This window comes from Stegodyphus dumicola, chromosome 2, assembly GCF_044657685.1.
Source record: "Stegodyphus dumicola isolate Sdum_Otavi_A_Nest chromosome 2, ASM4465768v1".
NCBI lineage: Eukaryota > Metazoa > Arthropoda > Arachnida > Araneae > Eresidae > Stegodyphus > Stegodyphus dumicola.
This window is the reverse complement of record NC_140769.1, coordinates 108,304,835-108,329,543: the sequence shown is the minus strand read 5'-3', so window position 1 is coordinate 108,329,543 and position 24,709 is coordinate 108,304,835. Positions and strand designations below refer to the sequence as shown.

Below are 24,709 nucleotides of genomic sequence, written 5' to 3'. Positions count from 1 at the left end.
TACAGTTGTGACGTGCAAATCATTGGCCAGCGTTACATGTCATTTTAATGAAAGAGATATGCAAAATTTTGTAAAGCTGTATGTATATGAATTAAGAAGCTTTTGTATCCTTCACGCCAACAAACAGCGATACTTAGCCAATGAACGGTAACCGAAGTCGATCTGCCTGTTCTGTAACTTGAATAATAATAATAGAAAGTATTTACTCGGGCGCCACCTATCTGGTCGCGGGGAAAGTTCGCGGAGCGAGCGGTTGTTCCCGTGACATAAACGTCGTGGCTACCGTCCCGTCAGCAACTAATCGTTCTTCTAACCCCACCAAACCTGTACTTTCGCTGAAGGCAAGCTGTTGCACGTGCAAGAGGCAGCGCATTCTCTGTGCCCGACGCGGCAGGAAGGCTGGATTTATTGTGCCTGTCTCCAACTGCTGTGACCATCTCCAGAAGAGCACAGATCTGTGCATAGAGAGATATAGACATAAATAGAATGACGTCTAACATGGCGAGACACACGCACTCAAAGACGAAAGCTGCACCCCCGGTTCCCCCAAGCCGGCGGACTGCCTCGGTGACGGGTTCGGTGTCCGACGCGCGGGCCAAGACCATCCTGAAGGAAGCTGTTGACGCTGTCGTTAACAGTTTCGCCAAACACACGCATGGATATGGCAGAGGTGAGCCCAAAAATTTCTTCTTTTTATTACCATACAAAGAAAAAAGTATATTCTAATACAAGTTGACCTTGCCCGATGGGAAGCTCACCTGACACGCCCCCCTTTGACGGTGGCGGTTAGAATATTTGAAAAAGTTCAAAATGAGCAAGCATATGGGTTACTTCATTCACAGCACCTGTTAATGAAACTAAACAAAATCAGACATTTAATGTAAAATATACTGATGACAAATTTTCGACAAATCAGTTTTCATGCAAATTGAAATTAATATATGAATTTCATGGTGCGAAATCCGAAAAGCTATCACTCTCAAGAAACACAGTTCGATGTATTATTTTATCTGAGTCATAAGTTTACAGATAACTGAAGTTTAAAATATAAACTGAGAGAGTAAAATACAAGTAAACCTCTCCTCTGTGTATTATTCCAGATATATTTTATTGCGGCTAAAATGATAATTTTATGAATTCTTACTTTACAGTTTTCTCCTTTTTGTTTAACAAACTGAACATTTCTTGGGGCAGGTAATATCATAAGTCCCTTGTTTGCTCATGGGATGAAAATGTATTCGAAACTTTGAAGATTTATATGTAGATAAAAAAACGTATACCAGTATGTGACGTTTATTTTGGTATGTTTTTTATTTACATGGAAATCTTCAAATGTCATTGCCAAATATTAAGGGAAATTTACGATTTTTAAAATATCAGTATACTTGAAGTTGATAATTTATATGAATGGTTATTTCGCATTGGTATTCAAATCATCGCGATGTCTGGTTCATTTTTTGAAAGTACATGCTTGTGAAATTCCCCAAAATATTTCATTATATTTTTATAGAATATCAATGATCAGTTTAAGGAATTTCGATAACTATAAAAGACTATTTTTTTGTTATAATTCGAATATTTCGGATGCAAAGTTTTAGTGTTCTCTGAGTTCTCTTTAGTGAGTATCTTTTGAAATCATTATTTACATTTTAAATTTCATATTTCAAGAAAGTTTCTTATATTTGTAAATTTTAAAATATTCCCCCCCCAAATCATAATAATTTTCTCTTATAAGTTCAACTCTGAGTTGATATTTAATTTAATACGATAAATTCTTATTGCTAACAGAATTCGAAAAGACAGTGATTTAGAAAATTGTAGGAGTTTACTGAAATTTTAAAAAACGTTGTTTTATGTGGTATTAACTTTTATAAATTCTCTCTCTCTCTTTTTTTTAAAACTGAAGTGAAATTATTATTTTAACATCTTTAAAACGTTGTATAGTCTAAATTTGAAAACCTGACTTAATTCATCAATGAAACAGAGATTTTTTTTTGGATTTTATATTACAGGTGCTAGTAAGGTATTTTCCTAAGAAACATACAAGTCAGCTTTTTCGAATATCTGTTCCCTGTATAAAAAAACTTGCCATTTAAGAGCAACAAGCGTAGTATGAACAATGTGGCTTCATACTATTTATCTTAATTTCAAGTAATTATACTCAGTGATAAACACTGATATTCAATACTGCAGCGTTTATTTCCAGTTCGTTCAACAAAATAATATTTTCATGCTATATCTTCCTCCACTGACTGGTAACGTTTATTGTGTCAAAATTTTTTACTCTTGATCTAGATTTAAATTTTTCAAATCTTGCGTTGCTAACTGTAAAAAGGTGTATTATTTATTCTCTTTATGTTTGTTTTCTTCGACCATGAAAACTGACTGTGACCTTGACTGTGATTTTTGTTCTTATAAACGGCATTCGGTAATAAAAGCTGTCTATCTACAGTTTAAATAGGTATTTGATATCAACCTACCACATTTGAATTTTGTATTCTTTTATTTGAAGCGTATTTAGTTCATTCAGGTTGGCGCGTTTAGCATATTTAGATGATACTTTTGGAATGTTAAATGAATTAAACTTAGGATTACAAAGACAATCTACAACATAATATTCGCTTTGCTGCGCTATCAAAACAGCGCGAAAATCATCGTTTCATCGTTGAAAGGTTTTAAATTTAATCTGATCATTATATTTTGATGTCTGAAAATAAAACTAGCCCTTTTCCCAATTTCGGCAAAAATTCCAGCGAACGGGCTGGTTGTACGGGCGTTCTTGTGGATTTCTCCCTGTGCAACATGAATACGAGCCAGTTTCCTTAGAAAGTCCTCCACGAATTGATCTTTTTTCTTAGGTAGATAGCTATTGTATGCTTTGCCATGGTCAAATAAGCCAAACTAAATCCGATTTTAGTTTTATTTTCATCACGCTCGGATCATGTAATAAGTTCTAGCTTAGCATCTAAAATGATGGCTTTACTTTGCATTTTCTACAGTAAACCTACTCGTTAAATGTAAGCATGATAATGTACTGTCTGTCACAATTGTGCAAAACAACATTACTTTGAATTCAGATGGTAAACAGACTACAATCAATACCCGCTTTTCAGGGGTATCTAACTTGGCGTGAATTAAACCTTTGACGCAGTCAGCTGTGGTTTTAAGTTGAGAATGCTGAACGCAAAAAATTATATCAGTTGTCTAAAATGCGTTAATCGAAACCATATTAATGAAGGAATCTTATTAATGTTATACAGTGATAAGAAACGCAGCAATATTTGTTGCCATTGATAATTCATCAATACAGAATATACGTTTTATATGGCTTTTCACCTTAACCACTTGCTTATCAATGCAATTAGAAATATTTACGTACGCATATAAAAATATTTAAATTACTTATTTTTCATATGTTGTGCGTTAACTCTCGTATGTTAGGTATTAACTTGATTGTATCTGACTTTAGAAACGATTTGCTTGAGCAAGCAAAATATCATTTCTAGTATTTTATTAATTTATTTATTATTATTTTTATTATTAAGTATTTAATTTATTAATGATATTATTAGTATTTTATTATTATTATTTACTTATTATAAGTAAACATTGCAGACATTTGTGAATTTTTTAAAAATTCTTCTGAAATTGAAACTGCGGAAATTAGGCTTAATTAAATTAAAAATTCTGAATAATATGTAAACTGCATCGTAATTCCGTGATGGCACTCTTTTGAGATTCATGGTCAAACGATACAAATGAATTCATTAATGTCCATTTAGTTTATTTGTACTAACAGCTTGATTTCTTTTACATTGTCAGGATATTTAATTTTGTGCAGGCCCGATTAAGAAATTCTGGAATTCTAGGCATTCTCCAGCACCTCTTTTTCTTGTTTTTATGCAGGAAAATCGTGGCTATTAAAATGTATAAGATTTCTGGGTCTTTTCACATCTGTAGACCTAGGCGCAGATTTGGTAGACCTAAACGATAATCGGTCTTCAATATGTGTAATGGTTTGTTATTAAATGCAGATGTTTAAAACAATCCACTTTTTGTTTAAGTGATATGCAATCATTTACTAGTTTTAATACCAGAAAACTGAAGTAATTCTGTATCTTAGCGATGGGAAATATGCGAGTCAGTACGAAACAATTGATCTTTTCATTAAGAAAAAAACTACTTGTAAACATATGATAAAATTTGGGAAAAACAGAGAAATATTGTATACCTACGACACATGAATTAATGAGGAGTTATGAACATTCCGAAGTCTATTAATCAAACTTTGCTGAAACACAGACCGCCAGAAAAACCATTATAAAAATACATCGCTTCTCTTTATAAACTGAAAATTATCCTTATTGTAATAACACCTATTTAAAGGAGTACCTGCTGTTACCTTATAAAGCCAAATCTTTATCATTAAATAGAATTAAAGCTCGAGCGTTCGTTTCTCTAAATCGCTTTTGAGAGCACAAATGTGTACATAAGAAAGGATGAAAGTATATTTAAAAAGTACATTACCATTAAAAAAATTGGAAATCGAAATAATTATATAGGTGAATGTAATCTGTTGGGTACTAAAGAATTTCACCATTATCATTAAAATTTTGTTTAGTTACAAACGATATTATTAGTCAATCAATAGAGTAAGAAATTTTATAATCAAGATGCATATTATATTGCGTTAGAAAAATCTCTTAATAATTATATTAATACTAGCGGCCTGCATCCAAAGCAAAATCTATAAGTTCTGTGTACACCTGAAAAGAAAATGCATAAAAAACATTTCAGTAGTAATAAATCAGTTCATTCTTTTCAAGCAACAACAAATTCGTAAATAATTTTTTGTTGCCAAAGCTGGAAACAAAAAGCTTTTGATTCTTCAAATGAACACATATGACGTCAAGATTTATATTTAATGTAATGTAACAACTTTTTTTTTTCAATCTCAATAAAAGAATTAACATGGCAATAAGATATCGCATTAATTATACTAACCTGAAACAAAAAAGTTGCCAAAAGGCGGCTATTTATTCAAAATGCTGACATTAACGAAAAACGTTTCGACGTCATGGACCTTGTAAGAGATAGACTCACCCAGTGGGCGGGGCGCGCGTCACCGACGTGTCCCCAAGAAAGAGTAGGGACAATCTGGTTTACTTTAACACTGAAACCTATGACGTTTGTATCACATAACTGTTTTCAATTATTAAATGTGATACGTTATATGGAGGTGAGATTATGAAAGTCAGTTTTTTTCAAATAGGATTTAATATATCTCATTAAAGCACTTTTTACTGCATTTCGCTCATTTTTTCACGCGTAATTCTTGTACAAACATCTTTACTTTGGTAAAACGGTAAAAACTCTAAGCACAAAATTTAGGAACTTAATTTTGCGTAAAAATAAAGTAAAATTAAATAAGATTGATAGTACGTGATGCTTTGAAATAAATAAAGTAAAATCAAACAAGATCTGATATATATTTTTTAAACTTTAATGACCATTTTCAGGCAGCGATTTTCAAAACTATAATAACATTACAAAACGATCATATTTATTTGATTATATCACCATTAAATTATTAATATTAAAGTGAATTATTTATTTTAGTATTTTATAAAATTCGGAGCATAAAATTTTCTAAGTGTAATAAAGAAAAAAAAAAAAAAAAAAAAAAAAAAAGATAAAATAAAATCTAGAAGCACTCAGATTTTATATTACGCCCAAAAGGAACCTTTTTTTTTAACGGTTTGTGTGTTACCTTTATTTACTAAATATGATGTTCTTCGCACTTTTAAACCATAAAATTCAATAGCAATATCACAAAATAATTTTAAATTGAGCCTATCTTTAGAATTCCAGTACAGTCTCGCGCGCTGGAGATAAAAATTTTTTCCCCCGTACAGTGTTGCCATTACCGCTTTTAAATCGTGGAGCTTGTTAATCAAAAATTCGTTAAAGTTTTTTCAAAATATGAAAAATATAATAAAACAAATTCCAAATTTGGCCTTCCAGATGCCCATAATCGGGTGGAAACGTACATTATTCAAAATTGGATGGCTCTAGGTACCGCCGTTTTATCACAATGTGAGAAACATACATACATTTATGCATATTCTTCATTATTTAATATCTTTAAATATAATACAGGGCTCTAATACTTGGTGTCAACAATTATAAAAGTGAACCGACATTTCAACGCAAAATGCCAAAACGAAATTAATAGTCCTTCTGGGAAAATTGCCCCTTTGGACTAATAATATATTTAATATTTGGCAATGCTATTTTTATTTCATATTTTGTAACTTGCAAATTTTTGATTAACATACTCTACAATTTAAAGGCGAACAAGGGCAACACTTTTCGAAATAAAGTAGATTTTTATCTCCAGCGTCCAAGACTTATTTCCACTCGAAAAAATGAGTCCGAAAATTAGCGGACAGTGGAAAACAACGAATGTATATATATATATTTGAATTTAACAAACATTTTCTATTCGTAAAAAGCAAATTTAAAGTTACCGAAAATTAAAATTTTAATTGCAAACAAATAAATGATTAATGATTGTTGCGAACTAATCTACAGTATCATTTAAATTCTGAGATATGTAAATTAAGTGCAGGTTTCAAAATCCACCAATAAATATATAACATTAAAATTTTTTTTAAATTCTAACACGTTTTATAAAAAAAAATTCTAAGACTAAATTTGCATAGTGAATAATTGTTGAGCAGGCAGGAGACAGATCTTATCAAGGGGAAGTTGCGTCCAAACCTAACTCTTCAATTATTCAATTCGTGTTTCATCATCCATATAGGCTTGGGTATAGTAATTTAAAACCAAAAGTAAATCAAAAGTAGTGAATTACTAAAAAATGTTAAAAAAAGGAATTTTGAGAAATTTAGAAAACAAACTGACAAAGAATCAAAATAATTAAAATAAAATTTCCAATGTAAAAAGAGTAGGAAATCAAAGTTTTCTAGAAAACCAAAGTAATTTAGAAAACCTTGCCTATTTGGAAACTTCCCCGACACGAATTATGCATATAAATCAATAAACTATATACAATCTATAAGAATGCATAAATAATACTAAAAATGCAAATAAACAGTATGTTTTAATTTAACTTACAAAACTATATTGTATTTGGAGAGTGGAGCAGCATTTGCCGAACTAAGTGCTGTTGAGTAGTGTGTTTCTGCTAACTTTATAATAAAGGGCGCTAATATAAGGTAAAGTTGAGCGTTAAGCTGCTACCTGTTAGATAGATCTATTGTAAAAACCTATTCTGAAAACTCTTAAGTAAAATGTGTGTTCTGTGTTCAAAAATGATGCTAACTGTGAAGTATTGTAAAAATGTGTAAAAAATTGAAAAAATTACTAACTGTTACAGTTAAGTGAAAATGGAGTTGCAAACTATTAAGGAGTGTAAAAAATCGAAAATGTTTCTGAAACAAAGTACAAAAAAGTTTTTTTGAAGTAAAATAAATTTAATTTTAAGTTTGAATTTTTTTAAAAATGTTTTTAATTAAAGTAAGAAATTTTTTGTAATAGTCTTAATTTATTAAAATTGAATTTCAACAAGTTTAATCATGCTGGCCAAAGGAAAATTAGAGAAAGATAAAAATCTCAATTCGGGCTATAATTGAGACTTTTGAAAACAGTTAGCCCTTTATTAGTAAAAGGAAATAATCCAGTATTGATTAAATATATGTAAATATGTTAAATATGTTAGATATTTTCCAGCTATAAGCTAATAACTGTGTTATGCAGCACCTTCAGCCATAATTTTTTTATGAATTTCAGCGTGTCTTCTGTTATTTGATTTTAAATATGTACACTGATGACACGTTTTTGAACTTTCACACTTTGCTACCTTAATTACTTTCCTTTCTTAAGTTAAGATCAATAGAAGTGATATTGTTTTAATATAAAGATTCCATGTTTTGTACTAAGCGCATGCAAAATAGCCTTAAGTCAGAAATAGGAAATGATGATCGATCCGTTTGATTCGTATCGGCTTTTGTCAAACTTTTGTTTTAACTACAGTAAATTACGCTTGGGGACCAGTTCCAAAACGCACTTCAGATCGAGTGATCGAAATTTTAAATAAGTTTGGACACCCTGAAATGGACAAATTGAATACAATTGATTTCTTCAGGAAGTTTGAACGAATTTTCTGAATACAGTTGTAACAGGTAAAGGTTAAGTATGGGGAACACCAGCGATGTACCATAGGTCAGCTGGTAACGCCTTCCCATACTAACTCTTTGAAAAAAAAGGGGCGTTAATTAAGTTTTATAAGAATTTGCATAGACTGAAGCCAATTTGCATAGACTGAAGCCATTGCATAGACAATACAGTTGTAACAGACAGCAATTTTGAAATTGATATCCAAAGAGTATTGTGTCTTTATCACTTTGTTAAAATTCTTTCCATTTCCGCAGATATAGATGGCGTAAGTTTTATTCAAAATTTACTTATGAAAATTATGTGCGATATTTTAAAGGGTTTTTTTTTCTCTTTTTTTCCCTAAAGCGATCAAGATAAAAATTTAAAATGAAACCCTATTCTGTTTTTGATATAGTACTATGGGATTAGATATTTTATATCAATAAACTTTTATTCTGCTGCTCAGAATTCTTTTCTGTGAGCTATATTTATCAAAATTATAAATCGATCAAAATAAAATTTCACGATTAAACTAAAAAAAAAAAAAAAGTCTGAAAGCTTTCAGCTTTTATATTATGCCCGAAGAAGTTTCTCTTTTTTCCCCCCTTCTTTTTTTTTAAACCTTTTGTGTGTTACCTTTGTTTATTAAATATCGTGTTCTATGTACTTAAATCATAAAATGCAATTCAACAGCAATATCGCAAAATAATTAAAAAGAGCATGTCTTTAGAATTTCCGATACACAGTCTTGCGCGCTAGAGATAATTCCCTCTCCCCTCCGTACAGTGTTGCCATTGCACGCTTTGAAATCGTTGAGTTCGTTAAACGAAAATTCGTTAAAGTTTTACAAAATGCGAAATATATAATAAAACAAATTCCAAATTTAGGCTTCCAGATGTTCATATTCGAGTGCAGGCCTACATTATTCAAAATATGATGTTTACAGATACCGTTGTTTTTTCACAGTGCGAGAAACATACATACATTTATGCTGATTCTTCATTATTTAATTTCTGTAAATATAATGCATGGCTTTAATATTTGGTGGCAACAATTTGAAAAGTGAAACGCCGTTTTATAGTGGACGATGCAAAATGCCAAAACGAAATTAATAACCCTTCTGGGCAAATTGCTCAATTGGGATAAAAAAAAAAAAAAAAAAATTCTACAAATTCTTGTTCTACAATTTTTTTTTTTTACTAATCTGTAAGATACTTTTCTCCGAATAATGATTATAAATAATCAAAAAGTCATTATAAAATTTAAGCTGAAAAAAAAAACATTCTTCTTTTAAATCTGTTCAAGGGAATTAAGATGCAAATGAGCTTTTATTCTTCGGCAAGTTTTTTTTTTAACTAAACTATAAGATCATTTCCCTTTAGTAAACGATTAGTATCATTTCCCTTTAGTAAACGATTAGTATCATTTCCCTTTAGTAAATGATTAGTATCATTTCCCTTTAGTAAATGATTAGTATCATTTCCCTTTAGTAAACGATTAGTATCATTTCTCTTTAGTAAATGATTAGTATCATTTCCCTTTAGTAAACGATTAGTATCATTTCCCTTTAGTAAATAATATAAAATGTTTTAGATAAAAGTTTTAAGAGGTAAATTGATTCATTTGTTTTGTATGTGGGATAGTGTAGTGGTGACTATGTGGTAACTAATTTAAAGGGTGTTGGAACCCAAAAATTTTCGAAAAATGGTGATTTTGGATTTTTGCATTTTCAAATTCTCTACACTTTTATTCTTTCTAAAAATACCATTCTTTAATCTCTGTGTTAAATAGAACTGTAAAAAATCTAGCTTTAATTTGTCATCGAATGCTTTGATAAATGAGAATTTTTTCATAAAAACGCGTTTTTCTCCAAACATGATTTTTTTATACTGGATGTACTTTTTCTCAGGAACTACTGCTCACAGGTATCTAAAATTTTCATGGCTTATTTATTAGGTTTCCTAATATTTATTGAATTGAGCTTTTTGTGATAAACTAAGAAAAAAAATTAAAATTTTTTATGTGAGAAAAGTGCTAAATTTTACTATGCCTAACAAAATATTCTGTAAATTACTCTAAAAATGTTTCAAAAGCTCATTTCAGTATAATCAGATAGGTATACTTTAGTTACACAAAAAAATTTCAAGCGTGTACATCGAAAATGGCCAATTTAACAGGTGTCCGCCGATAACATCGCGGCAAAAACATCGCGGACGAAAACGTCGCGGAGAAAACAACGCAATGCGAAAACGTCGTGCTACAAAACATCGCAGTTCTAAAACATCGCGGTACAAAATATCGTCGTCGAAAATAAAGCAGTTCAAAAACTTCGCAGTTTAAAAACATCGTCGTCGAAAATATCGTGGTAAAAAATAAAGTATGTACAAATCATCGCATGACGATAACATCGCAGATATGCTTTTTTCAGGTTTTAATAATTGTAAATGGATATTCCCATAATGATTTGTGAGCGCAAGATGTAAAGAAGGATAATTTTTACTTTCACATTTTTTTTATTAACTAATAAATTTTTGCTGAAAAAGTAAGAAGGAAACTTAAGCATAGAAAACTAAATGCAACTTATAGATTATACTTTTCATGAAAAATTACCAGTGAAAACTTTACAAAAAATGATTTATTAATGGCCTTTGTTAGTTAACTATGTCGGTTTAAAATTCTATTCAATGCTATAAGTTGCATTAATTTTCTATGCTTAAGTTTCTTTTTTATTTTCTCAGCAAAAATTTATTGATTAATAAAAAATATGAAAGTAAAAATTATCCTTCTTTCCATCTTGTGCTCACAAATCATTACGGGAATATCCATGTATAGTTATTAAAGCCTGAAAAAAGCATGTTTGCGATGTTATCGTCATGCGATAATTTGTAGATACTTTATTTTTTACCACAATATTTTCGACGACGATGTTTTTAAACTGCGAAGTTTTTGAAGCGCTTTATTTTCGACGACGATGTTTTGTACCACGATGTTTTAGATCTGCGATGTTTTCTCTTCGCGATGTTTTCTCCCACGATGTTTCGTAGCACGACGTTTTCGCCTTGCGTTGTTTTCTCCGCGACGTTTTCGTCTGCGATGTTTTTGCCGCGATGTTTTCGGCTGTAACCAATTTAACATTATAGATATAGGGCTTTCTGACACCCTTTAAAACGTTTGTGACTATAAACGGTTAAGTATAAATAATCTAAAGCTATTTGGAAAAATAACAAGATTTGAAACGTATCCTTCTTTTGATGTGATACTACGGCTAGCACATTTTATACCAATATTTTTTTAAAAATTTCACTGATAGAATTTTTTTTTTCTGAACTATAAAATTCTTTTTTACTAAGAATGTTCATAAATATATATTAAATTATGTATAAACATCTCTTATAGAAAAATGTGACAGATTCTGTTCGGAGATGAAATGCATATGAGCAAACTTCAGAATATACTAGTCTATTTTTTGAATTTTAGAAAATTAAAAAAAAAAAAAAAAAAAAAAAAAAAGAATTCATTTCTGTGATAACAGATTAGCTTGAATTCCGTAGCAGAATAAAGCTTTTGCTGAATAAAGTTTTCATTTTAATTATCGCATGAAAATTCTTAAGTTGCACTGAAAATTAGTAATTTCCATGTTTCATGAAGCAAAAATTGGAATTGATGAGTATACAAGCCAGTAAGCCAAAGCCATACAAGTATACAAGCCAAAGCCATACAAACCATTAATTATTTCAGCAAGTATTACATTAATCAAAGTGATTTTGTTAACAAACAAAAATATTCAGGATTCTGGCAAAATTTAAGCAATGTTTCTTGTAATGCCTACTAACCTTTGTTTTTATAATTATCCCAGTGCTTGTCTTAAGGCATTTATGAGTCAGCATAATTACCTTTATATAATTTTATTAATGTGTTGTAAATTTGTAGCATAGGTACATGTAAGAGAAGAAGTATTTAAATCAAGATAAAAACTGTAATTTACAATAATCCTTTGGCTCTCCATTTCCACTTTCTGTGTTAAAAATATTAATTACTTATAATAAATCGCTCTAAGCTGCTTCATTTCAATTTTAATCCATGCCATATAATTCTTGTGGCACGCTGATGATATAGGCACTAGCACAAAGCTTCAGCGAGTAATGATTTCAAATTTGTTAACAGAAACATAAGATTAAAAATCAAAATAAAGCTAAACCAAAATTAAATCACTCTGAACAGGAATTTCATCTTAGACACATCGCACACCCTCTCAGTACTAGCCAAAGCGATTGCGACGAGCGGATTGGAACTATATCACACTACGTAATTCATGTTATGAATGTGCTCCTCAAGAATAAAAAAAAAGTGTTAAATCGGCCACTACCAGTAACATCTTTTACGGACCAAGCTTCTTCACCCCATTAATTATGTTCTCCGATGAGTCAACAACTTCTAAATTATTACTTCTAAGAATTTTGAAAGAGAAAATCACGAGTGTTATTAAAGTATGTTTTAAAAATATTTTATGAAGCAAAGCTCTAAAAAGTTTTGTAACATAACATAATCAATTAGATGAAATATTTAAAGCAATCCGAAGCCTTGCTATGCAAGAGACGTAGAAGGGATTTAATTTTAAATCATTAATTCTAGTTGACTGATTATTTACGTTTTTGATCTGATAATCAAAATCAGATTATCATACCCAGATCTGATAATCTGATTATATATTATGGATCCGATTATCTTCATGTCTTTAGCGTATAGTTCTCTTAATTCTCTTCAGAAATAAATTACGTCTTTAGGAGGTACAGTGAGCTTTTAATTAACCGGGGGACGGATTAACCTGGTCCTGTCTAAATAAAAAAATAAAAAGAAAAAAAGGAAAAAAAAGTATTATTTGCTTCTTTATGGGAACGATGGAAAAATTGCTGCCTCAAATCATATTAAAAAAACTTCATATGGAGAGTATATATACACACACACACACACACCAGGAAAAGGAAAAAATATTGCATATCACGCCAACTAACTGAATGCAAAAAAAACAAAAAGTTCTGATATTTTTTTTTTTTTTGGAATTTGAACACAATAACATCGTTTAAGCTATTTTGTAAAGATTGTTTTTTAAAGCTATTTAGAATTTAGTTTCTTCATTTCTGATTATGTTTATCCTCCTGTTATGCCAGAGTGTGCTATTTTTGTTTTGATCTCTGATTTAATTTATACGAGTATACTCAAGTTAATTTTTTCTATAGATTAAACTGTTTCAAAATACAAATTCTTCTTTTTTTCTTGTTTTTCGACTTCTCTCGGAGTAACTTTGATTTTTAATTAACCTTTGAAGGTGATGTGACACTTGCGCATATGGCAGTTTTGCTAAAGTGGCATTTGCGCACACCAGCCCTGCGGAAACACGAAATTTTCTAACAGGTGTAACCGGTTATGGACCAAATGTGACACTTCTGCACGGAATGTCAGAAATAGTCAATCAATCTTATGATATTTTGACATGATTTTCCTTAAATAATAGCCATTTCTGCTCTGACGGTCCAATCGTTCAACGCCATGAGTTCTTTCAACTGCATTTACATAAAAAGAATTTCTCTTTATTGAAACATCTGAAGGCAAACTTTACGCTATCTATAACCATTTTCGGTAACGGCAGTTTCTTGTTAAAGCCAAACGTCTAAAGTGACAAAGAGGAGATGCATTAAAAGCAAAAAAGGAAAATGCAGAGGATAAATGACGTAAAAAGAAGTGGTTTTGAAAGTGATAGAACATGTCTATAAGTCTGACAGAGCGAAGTAGAAGTTCAGTTGTCGAATGTATGTAAACGAGCAAGTGAAGAAGATGGTTCGATATTAAAAATTTTTAACGATGAAATCAATGGACTGTTTGACAACGATTATTACTTTAAGTCAGTCTAACATTACTTCTAATATTACCACCTATCTGTAGAATAGAGAGGAAAAGCTCAAGGCTCCATTCTGGAACCAGAAATGCTGATAAATTAATTGTTCCTAACGATTTTACCAACTTTCTTTTTACGATAGCAAAAACACATACAGTTCTCGTTTTTAGCACTGAAAAGGGAAGGCAACTTTTCAAACATGGCACTTTCATGGATGAAGCATTCAAAAGCAGCTGCAATCAATTTTCTCAGTTGTATTCCTTGCAGACAAATTCGGGTAGCTCAGTGGGCAACATAAAGTGGTGTTTGTAGCATATACTCTGATGCCCTGTAGAAAGAAGGAACTTTATTGTAAAATTTTCAAGAAAGACGCTTTGGGGAATACGAATATCATTACAATGGATTTTGAGCAAGCAGCAATTAATGTCATAAGATGCCTATTTCCCAATACGGACAATCGGGTGCAATTACCATTTTACACAAGTTCTTTGACTCTGCGTCCAACACATGGGAACGGTCAATCTGTATCGGAAGAATAAAGAAATTGAACTAAGCCAAAAATGTAAGCAGCATTAGTACATCTTTCTCCGCAACTCGTCAATGAAGACTGGTTAATAATAGCCTTCTATTATTTCTTCACAGGAATATAAAAGAATTTTTTGACTGTTTTGTCAGTCAATGGCTGGATAATGAAAATGTTCTTTTGGAATATGGAATTAATATAAGGAGAAACACAGTACAGCAGTACTGTAAAAGAGTGGAATCGCAGATTAACTAAGCTTATTCAGATATTTGTTTATATAATGCTCTGCGCAGTACATATTAAAGTATTACATGGAGCAAATAGATTATTAAGAATATTGAAATAAGTATACGAAATTTTACTCATAAACCAATTATAATGATACTGAGCTTTTAAATGTGTTGTATTTTGGGGGTATTTTGAGATTTTGTTAAAGGTGCCTGTCTCTTTGATGTATTTATCTTTATTTGCACGTTGACACGTACATAATGTAAACATTTTGTATAAACCAATATTTATACAGACAATCTAGTAGATTAAGGTTTTTTAATTCAAGTCGCCGTTCCAGGTTATTGAAAAGTAATCAGCAGAACTGCCTCTAAAATGTGCTAACTACTATTACCCATCCAACAATGAATGTTGTTTGGGCGCAAGTGTCCCTGCTTATCGATTTCTGTGCAAGTGCCACTAAATTACCGGGACGTCATCCCGGTAATTTAACCATGGTGTAATGAACTCCGTATATGTGTCTATGGGCATTGAATTCTCAACTGTCTCAACTTTATACTAGGGCTGAAGTATTAAAATTTTATAATATTTCCCATTATTTATTAACTTACTGTATTTTGTCTACAATTCTCAGAATCCATTACATTTCCGCGCACAATTGGAAATTCGCAAAATTTACTTATATATTTGATTATAGCCGTGTTTTAACGGAAGAGTGAGCTGAAAATGCTTTACTGTCGTGCATGCGATTCAGAAGTTATTATACGGATTATTTTGGGGGGGGGTGAGGAGATGTATTGCGTGCTCTCAGTCACACTTAATCAATTTTCTTTCTTTCTTTCTTTCTTTTTTTTTTTTTTTTTTTTTTTTTTTTTGTTGTTGTTGTTGTTGTTGGGTAGACAGGTATCTTTTGTCTACCCAACAAAATCGAACGCTGTTCGTCGTTTAAATTCTGAATCTTTCGCAGACCATTTCATTTATGCGCATCATTTCATTTTGCCTGAAAAGTGTTTTGATTTTTTTAAAGTTTTTTTAACGTTTTCTTACTTTGAAAAGCTTTGTGATATGTTCCCGCTACACGAAAGCGGCTGTTGAAATGAATGATAGTTTTAAAAATGTTTTTCATTTATTTCGTTTTTTCCCCCTCTATTATTTTTATCTATGTCTATATTATTATTATTATTAGTAGTAGTAGTTTTTAATATTAGTTTTAGTATTTGGGAATCGTTGATGAATATATTTCCTGAATTTGTTTTCTGTATCTTTGTAAAATATATAGTTTAATCTGAAATTGAATCATAAATGGGAAAAACATCATTGATATCGTAAAATAATCTTTGGATTATTACTAAACTGCGATGCATTTGCGTGAACTAAAAATGATATAAAAGAAAAGAACATTTTTCTCATTATTACATGTCTACATTTGTCGCTCGTATTTGTCATCGTCGCTATGTCTACGAACTCATCTGGATGGCGTATTATGGTTAAATAATTCAGCGAGAGTTACAGTTTAATAGCCATTTTCTACATAATTCGGGCATCCTATATTGTCCTATGCCAAGATGACAAGAGCAAACAGTGAAATTTAACATACAAAATGTACTAAAATTAAAAATATTAATACTATTAAAAGAAAATAGTAAAACTACTACAGGAAATGAAAATAGTATTGAATCATGATCTTCTAATAACACCTGAAGAAATAAGTAATCATTATCAAAGAAAAGTCTGATATGGGTAAAGTCCAAAGGTTTACAAAACAATATTGTTAGTTCATATGAGAAAATATCTACAAAGCAATAAAGTCCAGGTAATATGTTCTGATGAACCAGTCTAAGGTTTCATAAGCACGGCGCCAGTCCTGTTTCCGTAGGTCCATGGAAGAAACCACATTTTCCAATATCATAAGTGTCGATTGGCTTGATTTTCACGCTCTTGTACAGTCCGAAAAATTTGGGTTTGAGTTTAATACCAGGCTCATATTGTGTACGATTGATGGACTTAAATCATGAAGCTGGAACTTACAGTTTGTCTTAAATTGTAGGTTTTGAGATTTTCAGCTTGTACTTTCACAATTATTTTAGCCTTCTTTTGAAGATCATCATGGGCGTCGACAAAATCTAACTGAACCTCCACATTTAGCAGGTTTGTGATTTCATCACGATTCTTCTTCTTCAGTTACACTATAGCCTATAACAGACCAAGCCCGTCTCAACAAGTCGCTACGGTCCGCCAACGACTGATTTTTAGAGTCCTGAGATCTGCCTCCATCTTATGCCACAGTCTATCCATCTTATGCGAGGTCTTCTCTTCCTTGTACCCTCTACACTTGCAAAGGTCATCTTTTTAACAAGAGTTCAAGCTGTTACATCTACTGAAAATATGTCCAAGCCACCTGGTACGATAAGATTTGATGACTCGGACAATATTAGTTTGTTGGTATCTTCTATATATTTCATGGTTAAACAAAATTCTCCATCTATTATTTTCTCTAGCTGGGCCATATACTTTCATCAGATTAGCAGATTTAATTTTAGTTCTAAACATGAGTTCAAATGGAGTTGTACTGATACTCTATTGTTATATTGAATTAATAACTTGCTGAATTTCAACAACACGTGTATACCATTTTGTCGGATCGATAATTTGGAGAGAATAGAGATTATGACAGAATTTGATCTCTCAAATTGTCCATTTGCACGAGGCAGTCCGGTAGTAATTTGAATATACTGGAGGTGGTGGTGTGGTGTATTTAATTACGGCAAAGCACACTAGGGCTATCTGCCTAAGGGGAGGGATGCCTTCGTGGAGGACTTTCTAAGGGAAACTGGCTCGTATACACGTTACACATGGGGAAAACCACGAAAACACCCATGCAGCCAGCCCGTCCGAGGGATTCGAACCTCGGACCGAACTACCAGTGTTCAGCGACTTTACCGCTTGGCCGCTGGTGGGCCTGAATATACTGGATATTGTTCGTTGAACAGTAATCTTTAACACCTTTAGAAGTAAGCACCTTTATCACCTTAGTTTAACACCTTTATCGGAAATTATACGCGAAGGATTTTCAAAGGCAAATTTTTGATTTTCCAATTTTGATATTACTTCAGATCTATCACTAGGTTTTTGTTGGGTAAAGCCATACAAACTTTGTAAAGGAATGAATGATAGCAAATATATTATAATTTTTATGAGTACTTGCTAGTGGTCCCCGATGATGAGTGTCATATGTATGAAGTGGAACATCTTGTTTGTGTATGGAATGGAACATGCTTTGTTTTTCACATTTACGATTAAGTAATATGCAAGAAACGCAATTTGAAACACAGTTATCAATTTTCTCTCAAGTTTATGTTATTTTATGTCAAGTTTATTCGTGTTTGATAATTTCTTCAGTTTGTTTAGAAGCGGAATGTTCATGAAGATGTGCGTCCTTAATTATATCGGTTTGCATTGATTCTGGAACAACAAGTAATTTATTACTGTTTACAAATTTATAAAGCATATCGGCTTTTACCCAATAGTCATCACAATACTTAACATTTAAGACTTCTTTGATAGCTCTAATATAATCATCTTGTTCTTGAGCATTTCATACTTTCAAAATGAGACTATCTTGAATGATGACCATAACAGGGATTTGCTCATCTTGCTAACCATCTTGACCATAACAGGAGATTTGCTCATATGATCATCTGCTCTTGAGCATTTCATACTTTCAAACTAAAGCTATCGTGAATGATGATCATAACAGGGAATTTGCTTAGTGCTTCAACATGTCTCATTTGTGTTACCGTCCGGTGGTCTGTTTGGTATCTTCTGACATCAATGCTCAACGTGATGTTTGCGTTTTTAAGTCGTTCTTCTTTATCGTTATTTTGAAAGTATTATAATCAGTAAAATTTTGAAGCGTTTGCCTAAAAGATGAACTGTAAAGTCTTCTAAAGCTTTAATTATAGCTAATACATGAAGTTCATAAGCGGTAAATTTATTTTCGGCCTCAGAAAAAACGTAGGCAATTATCAGTTATGGATCTTTGCATGAAAATATAACTATAACCATGGATACTGGCATCAGTGTGTATTTCAGTATCGTGGCGCTTATTAATAATGCCGAGCACGGGTTTTTCATATAAATGTGTTTGTAAAAGATTTAAAGATTTTTTCTCATTGTCACCAAAGCGGAAGTCATTACCTTTCTTGAGGAGACTTGTTAATGGTTGAGCAAACATTGAAAAATTCTGGAATAAATTTACGAAAATATCCGTCAGGACCAAGAAAATCTTTGTATGTCTTTGTGACTTTTAAGTTCAGGATAGTTAATAACAGCAGCTGTTTTAAGAAGAGATGGGAACGGTTTACCATTTTCGATGACATGACCAAGAAATTCCATTCTACAACGTAAAAATTTGTATTTCGTAAAATTAATTACGAGTCCTGCAGATTTTAAACGTTTAATGCCTTCATTTTCATCTTTAATAAGAATTATGATATAATCTAAACATGACCTTGCAAAATGAGATCCATGAAAACAATTTCCAAATCTTTGAAATATAGAAGTTGAGGTTCAGAGACCGAAAGGTACACGAAGCAACTGATACTGTTAATTATGTGTGAATGAGAAGCGTAATGTCGGCTATTTTTGTCGACACTAACATGGAAAACAGTACTTTTTTAAGTCGATGGTATTGAACGTACGAGCATCTTGTAGTTTATCCTGTAAATCTTCTATTAACGGTAAAGGATGCAAATCTGTAACTATCTTCTTGTTTAATTTACGGTAGTCTATACATACTCTAGGGCTACCTACCTTTTTTTTAATGCTGCAACTTGACTATTATATTTGGAAGAACATGGTTCAATTATGCCGTTGGCTAACCAAGTTTGTACTTGTTATGTACAGTGTCTCTTTCGACAAAAGATAATCGTCCAGGTCTGCGAAAAACAGCTGTTTATCTTTCATTTCAGTGGGCAGCTCAGTATTCGTAGTTGTGGTTTTGAGAGATTTGTAATCGGAGACGAGATTTTTAATAAACGTAACTTGTTCCTTTTTTAGCAGTTAGTTTTTTTTAACTAATATCATAAAATACTTAGTGAGTTGTAGAGTTCTAAGTTAATGTTAGAAGTGAGGAATCTAACAACTGATAAGCGAATAATCGCTTCCGTTCGGTGACAAGAAACAACAAGATAGAAGGGTAACTAACCCTTTATTATTTCAATAAGATTTAACAAAACTCCGCTTGGGAGTGTACAAGTAAAGCCCGCACTTGGACTTGAACTTAAAAGACTAAGAATTAAACTAAAACTAAGATTAACTAAACAAGTATAGCCGAAGCTATCAAGTTCAATTTGAGTTAGCCCCTTAACTTGTTTTACTACGAAGCTTAGCAAGGGCTGAGTACGGCCGTGCGTAATAACAGCTTTGAGAGAGAGAGCGACCAAAAAGGCAGACGCGCGTAAATCAGAAACTCTGATTCTCTCTGCCTCAGTAAGTAACTTCGGGGTTTAAATACCGCTCCTCCTCATTAAATATTCAGCAAATTCCAAAACTACGTTCTGGCCGAAAGTAGTAAGTTGAAGTTAAGAATTTGACAGGAAAGGAACTTTAACTTAAAATTTAACTGTTAATAAAATTAAAATAATCCTTACATAGCTTCCGACCAGACTTTAAATACTCGAAAAATAAGGTCTCAAAACGATCTTGTTTAAGACTTTAAAGTCTGAAAACTTACGTTAACTACACTCTTCCAACTTTTAATTTAAGTAAATGACTTTAAAGTTTCGTTTTTTAGGGCCAACTTTACAACAATTCTAAAAGCTAGACTAAAGCTAGGAAAAATAAAATTTACAATTGATCCTTTCTGGACATATATCTTGACATACATCTTCATGAATGGACACTTTATTCTGTTATAACTATGTCAGGTCTTGATCCTTCCATATCTGGAAGGAAATGTCATTAGTAATGCATTTTAGAAAGCTTTTCTTTAAATCCTAACTTTACGCTTTTATTTCATCATTTGGCTCTCATGCACATTGATTCATACTACAGTTTTATTTCACCCACGCTCTCCAGCAAATGTACTGAAATGTACTTAGGGTCTTCTATGTTGTGTTATCGCGAACAAAACTACCGCTACACAACACCTAACTTTGTTAAATTTGACACACCAGACCTTACAAGACTCCCTACACGAAACTCTTTCCTACTGTAGTAAGCGAAAGCTTATATTTTACTTTTAAGCGTGTTAACTGGAGAGCCTAACATTAAACACACACACATATATATATTTTCCAATACATAGAGATCAAAATTTAATTTCTATGTCATTTTAACTTTACGATATTTCGACACAAAGATTAAACATTTCTACGTGAACATGAACATTTAAATATTTACACATTACTTTTGAATTCATTTTACATCAACAGTCATAGCTGATTAATTACACTTTACTAATATTTACACGAAATCTTAACATTAACAGATTTTAGTATTCCAATAGTCTTCCGACTAAACTTATTCACAATTTACTTCTCGCAACTTGCGAGTTCTTAACAAAAGGTATTTAACGCTAGTAGCTTCTCACAAAATCACTAACATAAAAATCTATGATTGCGAACATTTATAATCAAACTTTCGCTATCTGCGATTTAACTTTTCTAAACATCCTTAGCAACTTATAACAAGATAATATGATTTGAACTTCAAAGAAAATTAAACAAAGAAATTTTCACTTATCTTTTTCTGTATTCCTGCATCCTGACGTTACAGAACTGTTCAAATGTAGGGAACCTGATGACCTCCAATCTTCTTGAGCTTTGATGTTCCGCTCCGTTTAATTCCACCCTTTTCCCTTTTTTTCCCCTTGTCTAGGAATCTGGGACTCTTGCGGGCGGGTTGCGGATTCTGGAATGCCAATTTCCTTTTTTTGCTCCGGTGGGAATATCCGTACTTCAGGGTCTTTGAATCTTCTCTTGGCCCTTCTAAATTGTTGGTCCGGCACAGTTGTGTCTACAGGTCTTTTCTCAGTTTTCGGTCTCCACGCTGGTCCTTCTTCGGCCTCCCTTGTAGTTGTTGATGCTGGATACTCTGTTTTACGTCTAGTTTTCTTTCGTCGTTGAATTTTCTCCTTTCCTGTAACCTTGTCAGCAGGCCTCCCTCTTCTGGCTGATGGTACTTGAGTTTTTGCAGAATCCTCGGGGGGGGGGGGACTCCAGCTGTGCTCTTGAGCTGGCTGGCTTCTCTCCTTACTTCCAGGATCCTGTAATAAACCCTGCAATATTTTAAAGTCAGTGCGGCTGTAATAAGGTTTTAACTGATCGATATTTGCAACCAGTTGTTGGCCATTTTCGACCTTTAAATAAAACGTGGCTTCTCTTATTCTTTCCACCATGTACGGCCCTTCAAACCTGGGCTCAAACTTCGCAACTCTGTTTTCTGGTGCCAATGATAACGAATATTTCAACTTAAGAACTTTCTGTTCCACTTTATATTCAAATTCCCTTCTATTTCTATCGTAATACACTTTTTTGTTTTTGTCTTGCTATATCAGAGCTTTTAATTGCTTCGTCGATAATTTTTGAATGTCTTTTAACTTGAATTCTTCTTGTTTCTGTTGTACAAAGAACAGCTTATCCAAAGGCGTTATGATTTTTCTTCCTAAATATAACTCCACGGGGGTCTTCTGCGTAGTATCGTGCTTTGCGGTTCTCAAGGCAAAACCTAACTCATTGACACAGCTGTCCCAGCGGTCATGAAAATTTTTCACATATCCCCTGATAATTTTTACAATATTCTTATTTACGCGTTCCGCTATATTCGACTGCGGTCTATATGGTATCGTTTTTAGATGGCGTATGCCAAGTCGTGTGCACAAATTTTTAAATATACTACTAACAAACTGATTTCCGTTATCTGATATTACTTTTAGTGGGGCCCCGTATTTTAATATATATTTATTTAAGAACGATTCTGCGACTATTTTAGCTGAAGCTCGTTTAAGAGGGACTATTTCTACCCATTTTGAAATATGGTGAACGATTGTTAAAAGTTATCTGTTTTTATTTATTTCTGTCCTAGGGTAGGGTCCGAGTAAATCTATGCCAAATATTTCATTTGGAAAAGTGGTCTTTATGTTTTTTAAATACCCGGCCGGGCTGTAATTAACATCGTTTATTAATTGGCACATATGGCACGACTTAACATACGCCGTAACAACTTTCTGTAACTGCGGAAAATAAACCGCTTCGCGTGTCCTCTTTAGTGTTTTTCGTATTCCGAAATGTCCAGCAGATGGTAGATCGTGCAACTCCTCTAAGATACTTAAATGTAGACTCGCTGGGATTACTGGTCAGTATTCCTGATTTTCATTGGTTACCTTTGTATAAAATAACAATTTGTCGATTATTTCGTAATGCTGTGCCCTATTGCGAATAGCCGTTAAATCTATATGTTCAAAGTTTTGAAGGTATTCCAGGTATGCGTAAATATCTTTAAATTCCGGGTTCTTTTCCAATTCTTCGACTATTGTTTCACGGGACTGAGTAACTCTTGAGGTGAGCATAACACACTTGATTATGTTTCCCTCTTATCAATTTTTATTCGCGAAAGGGCATCGGCAACTAAGTTTTCTTTTCCTGGAGTGTGTTTTTTGATTAAGTTGAACTCTTGTAATTTTAAAGTCCACCGTATCAAGCGAGGCGATAAATTTTTTCCTGAATACAAGCGACCCACTGCCGCATGATCTGAGTAGACCGTTATCGGTGAACTTCCGAAGTAGACACGAAACTTCTGAACTGCTAATAACACAGCGAGCGTTTCTCGCTCAGTAGCGGAATAGTTCCTCTGAGTGGCATTCAAGGTTTTCGAAAAAAAAAAAAAAAAAAAAAAAAAAGCTATATGTTGCCCATTTTGGAAGAGCACGACTCCAACTGCATAATCGGATGCATCCGCTGAAATTTCTAGACCTTGCTCGACTTCTGCGAATTTAAGGACTGGGGCATTGATTAGGGCATTCTTTAGTCGTTCAAACGCTTTGTTCGCCTCGGCTGTCCATGAAAATTTACTTTTCTTTCTTTTTAGCACTAGCAGAGGCTCAACTATTTTCGCAAAGTCCTTTATGAACATTCTATAATAGGAACATAAGCCCAAAAGTGAAGACAATTTCTTAGCCGTATTTGGGGGAGGATAACTTTTAAATTACTTAATTTTTGAATCATCAGTCTCTATGCCCTTATTAGAGATTTTGTACCCGAGGTATCGCAATTCCTTTCCGCGAACTTGCATTTTCTTCCATTTATTTTGAAACCGGCCTCGTTAAGTAAGGCAAAAACTTCTTCCAAATGTTTCAAATGTTCCTCTAATGTTTCGCTGGTAACTATGATATCATCAAGATAATAATTGTACTTTTACCTAAAACTGGCTTCAAGACTATGTCCATAGCTTTTTGGAACGTAGCTGGCGCTCCGCTTAAACCAAAAGGCATTCTTAAAAAGGCATAGACGCCTGATTTTGTTATGGACGCCGTCTTCTGGACATGCTCTAGCTTAACAGCGATTTAAAAGTAACCCGAAGTGAGATCTAGGGTTGTCATGAATTTAGTCGAGCGAATTTTTCTAATTATTTCGTCAATTATTGGTAGGTTATACGTGGGAAATTTTGTTATACTGTTTAACTTACGATAATCAACAGCAAACCTATACACGTCCGGCTGTTCAGGGGGTAGTCCGTTCTTTTTGCTACAAAGGACCACCGGACTTGCGTACGAACTCGTGCTAGGCACGATTGTTTTGTTTTCTAGCATTTTTTCAATATGCGTCTTGATAATTTTTTCTTTCGTTTTATCATATCTATAGAGCTTCGACCGGACTGGAGGGGCA

General features: G+C 32.7%; 1 protein-coding gene across 1 annotated transcript in view; it reads left to right on the top strand.

The window, feature by feature from the left end:
* Positions 1 to 242: 242 nt before the first annotated feature.
* Positions 243 to 24,709, top strand: part of lft (Limb expression 1 family member lowfat) — a 696,498-nt gene continuing 672,031 nt past the window's right edge. The window contains exon 1 of the mRNA XM_085811015.1: positions 243 to 670. Coding sequence (XP_085667141.1) covers positions 487 to 670 — 184 coding nt within the window. The 5' untranslated portion in view covers positions 243 to 486. The remainder of the gene's footprint in view (positions 671 to 24,709) is intronic.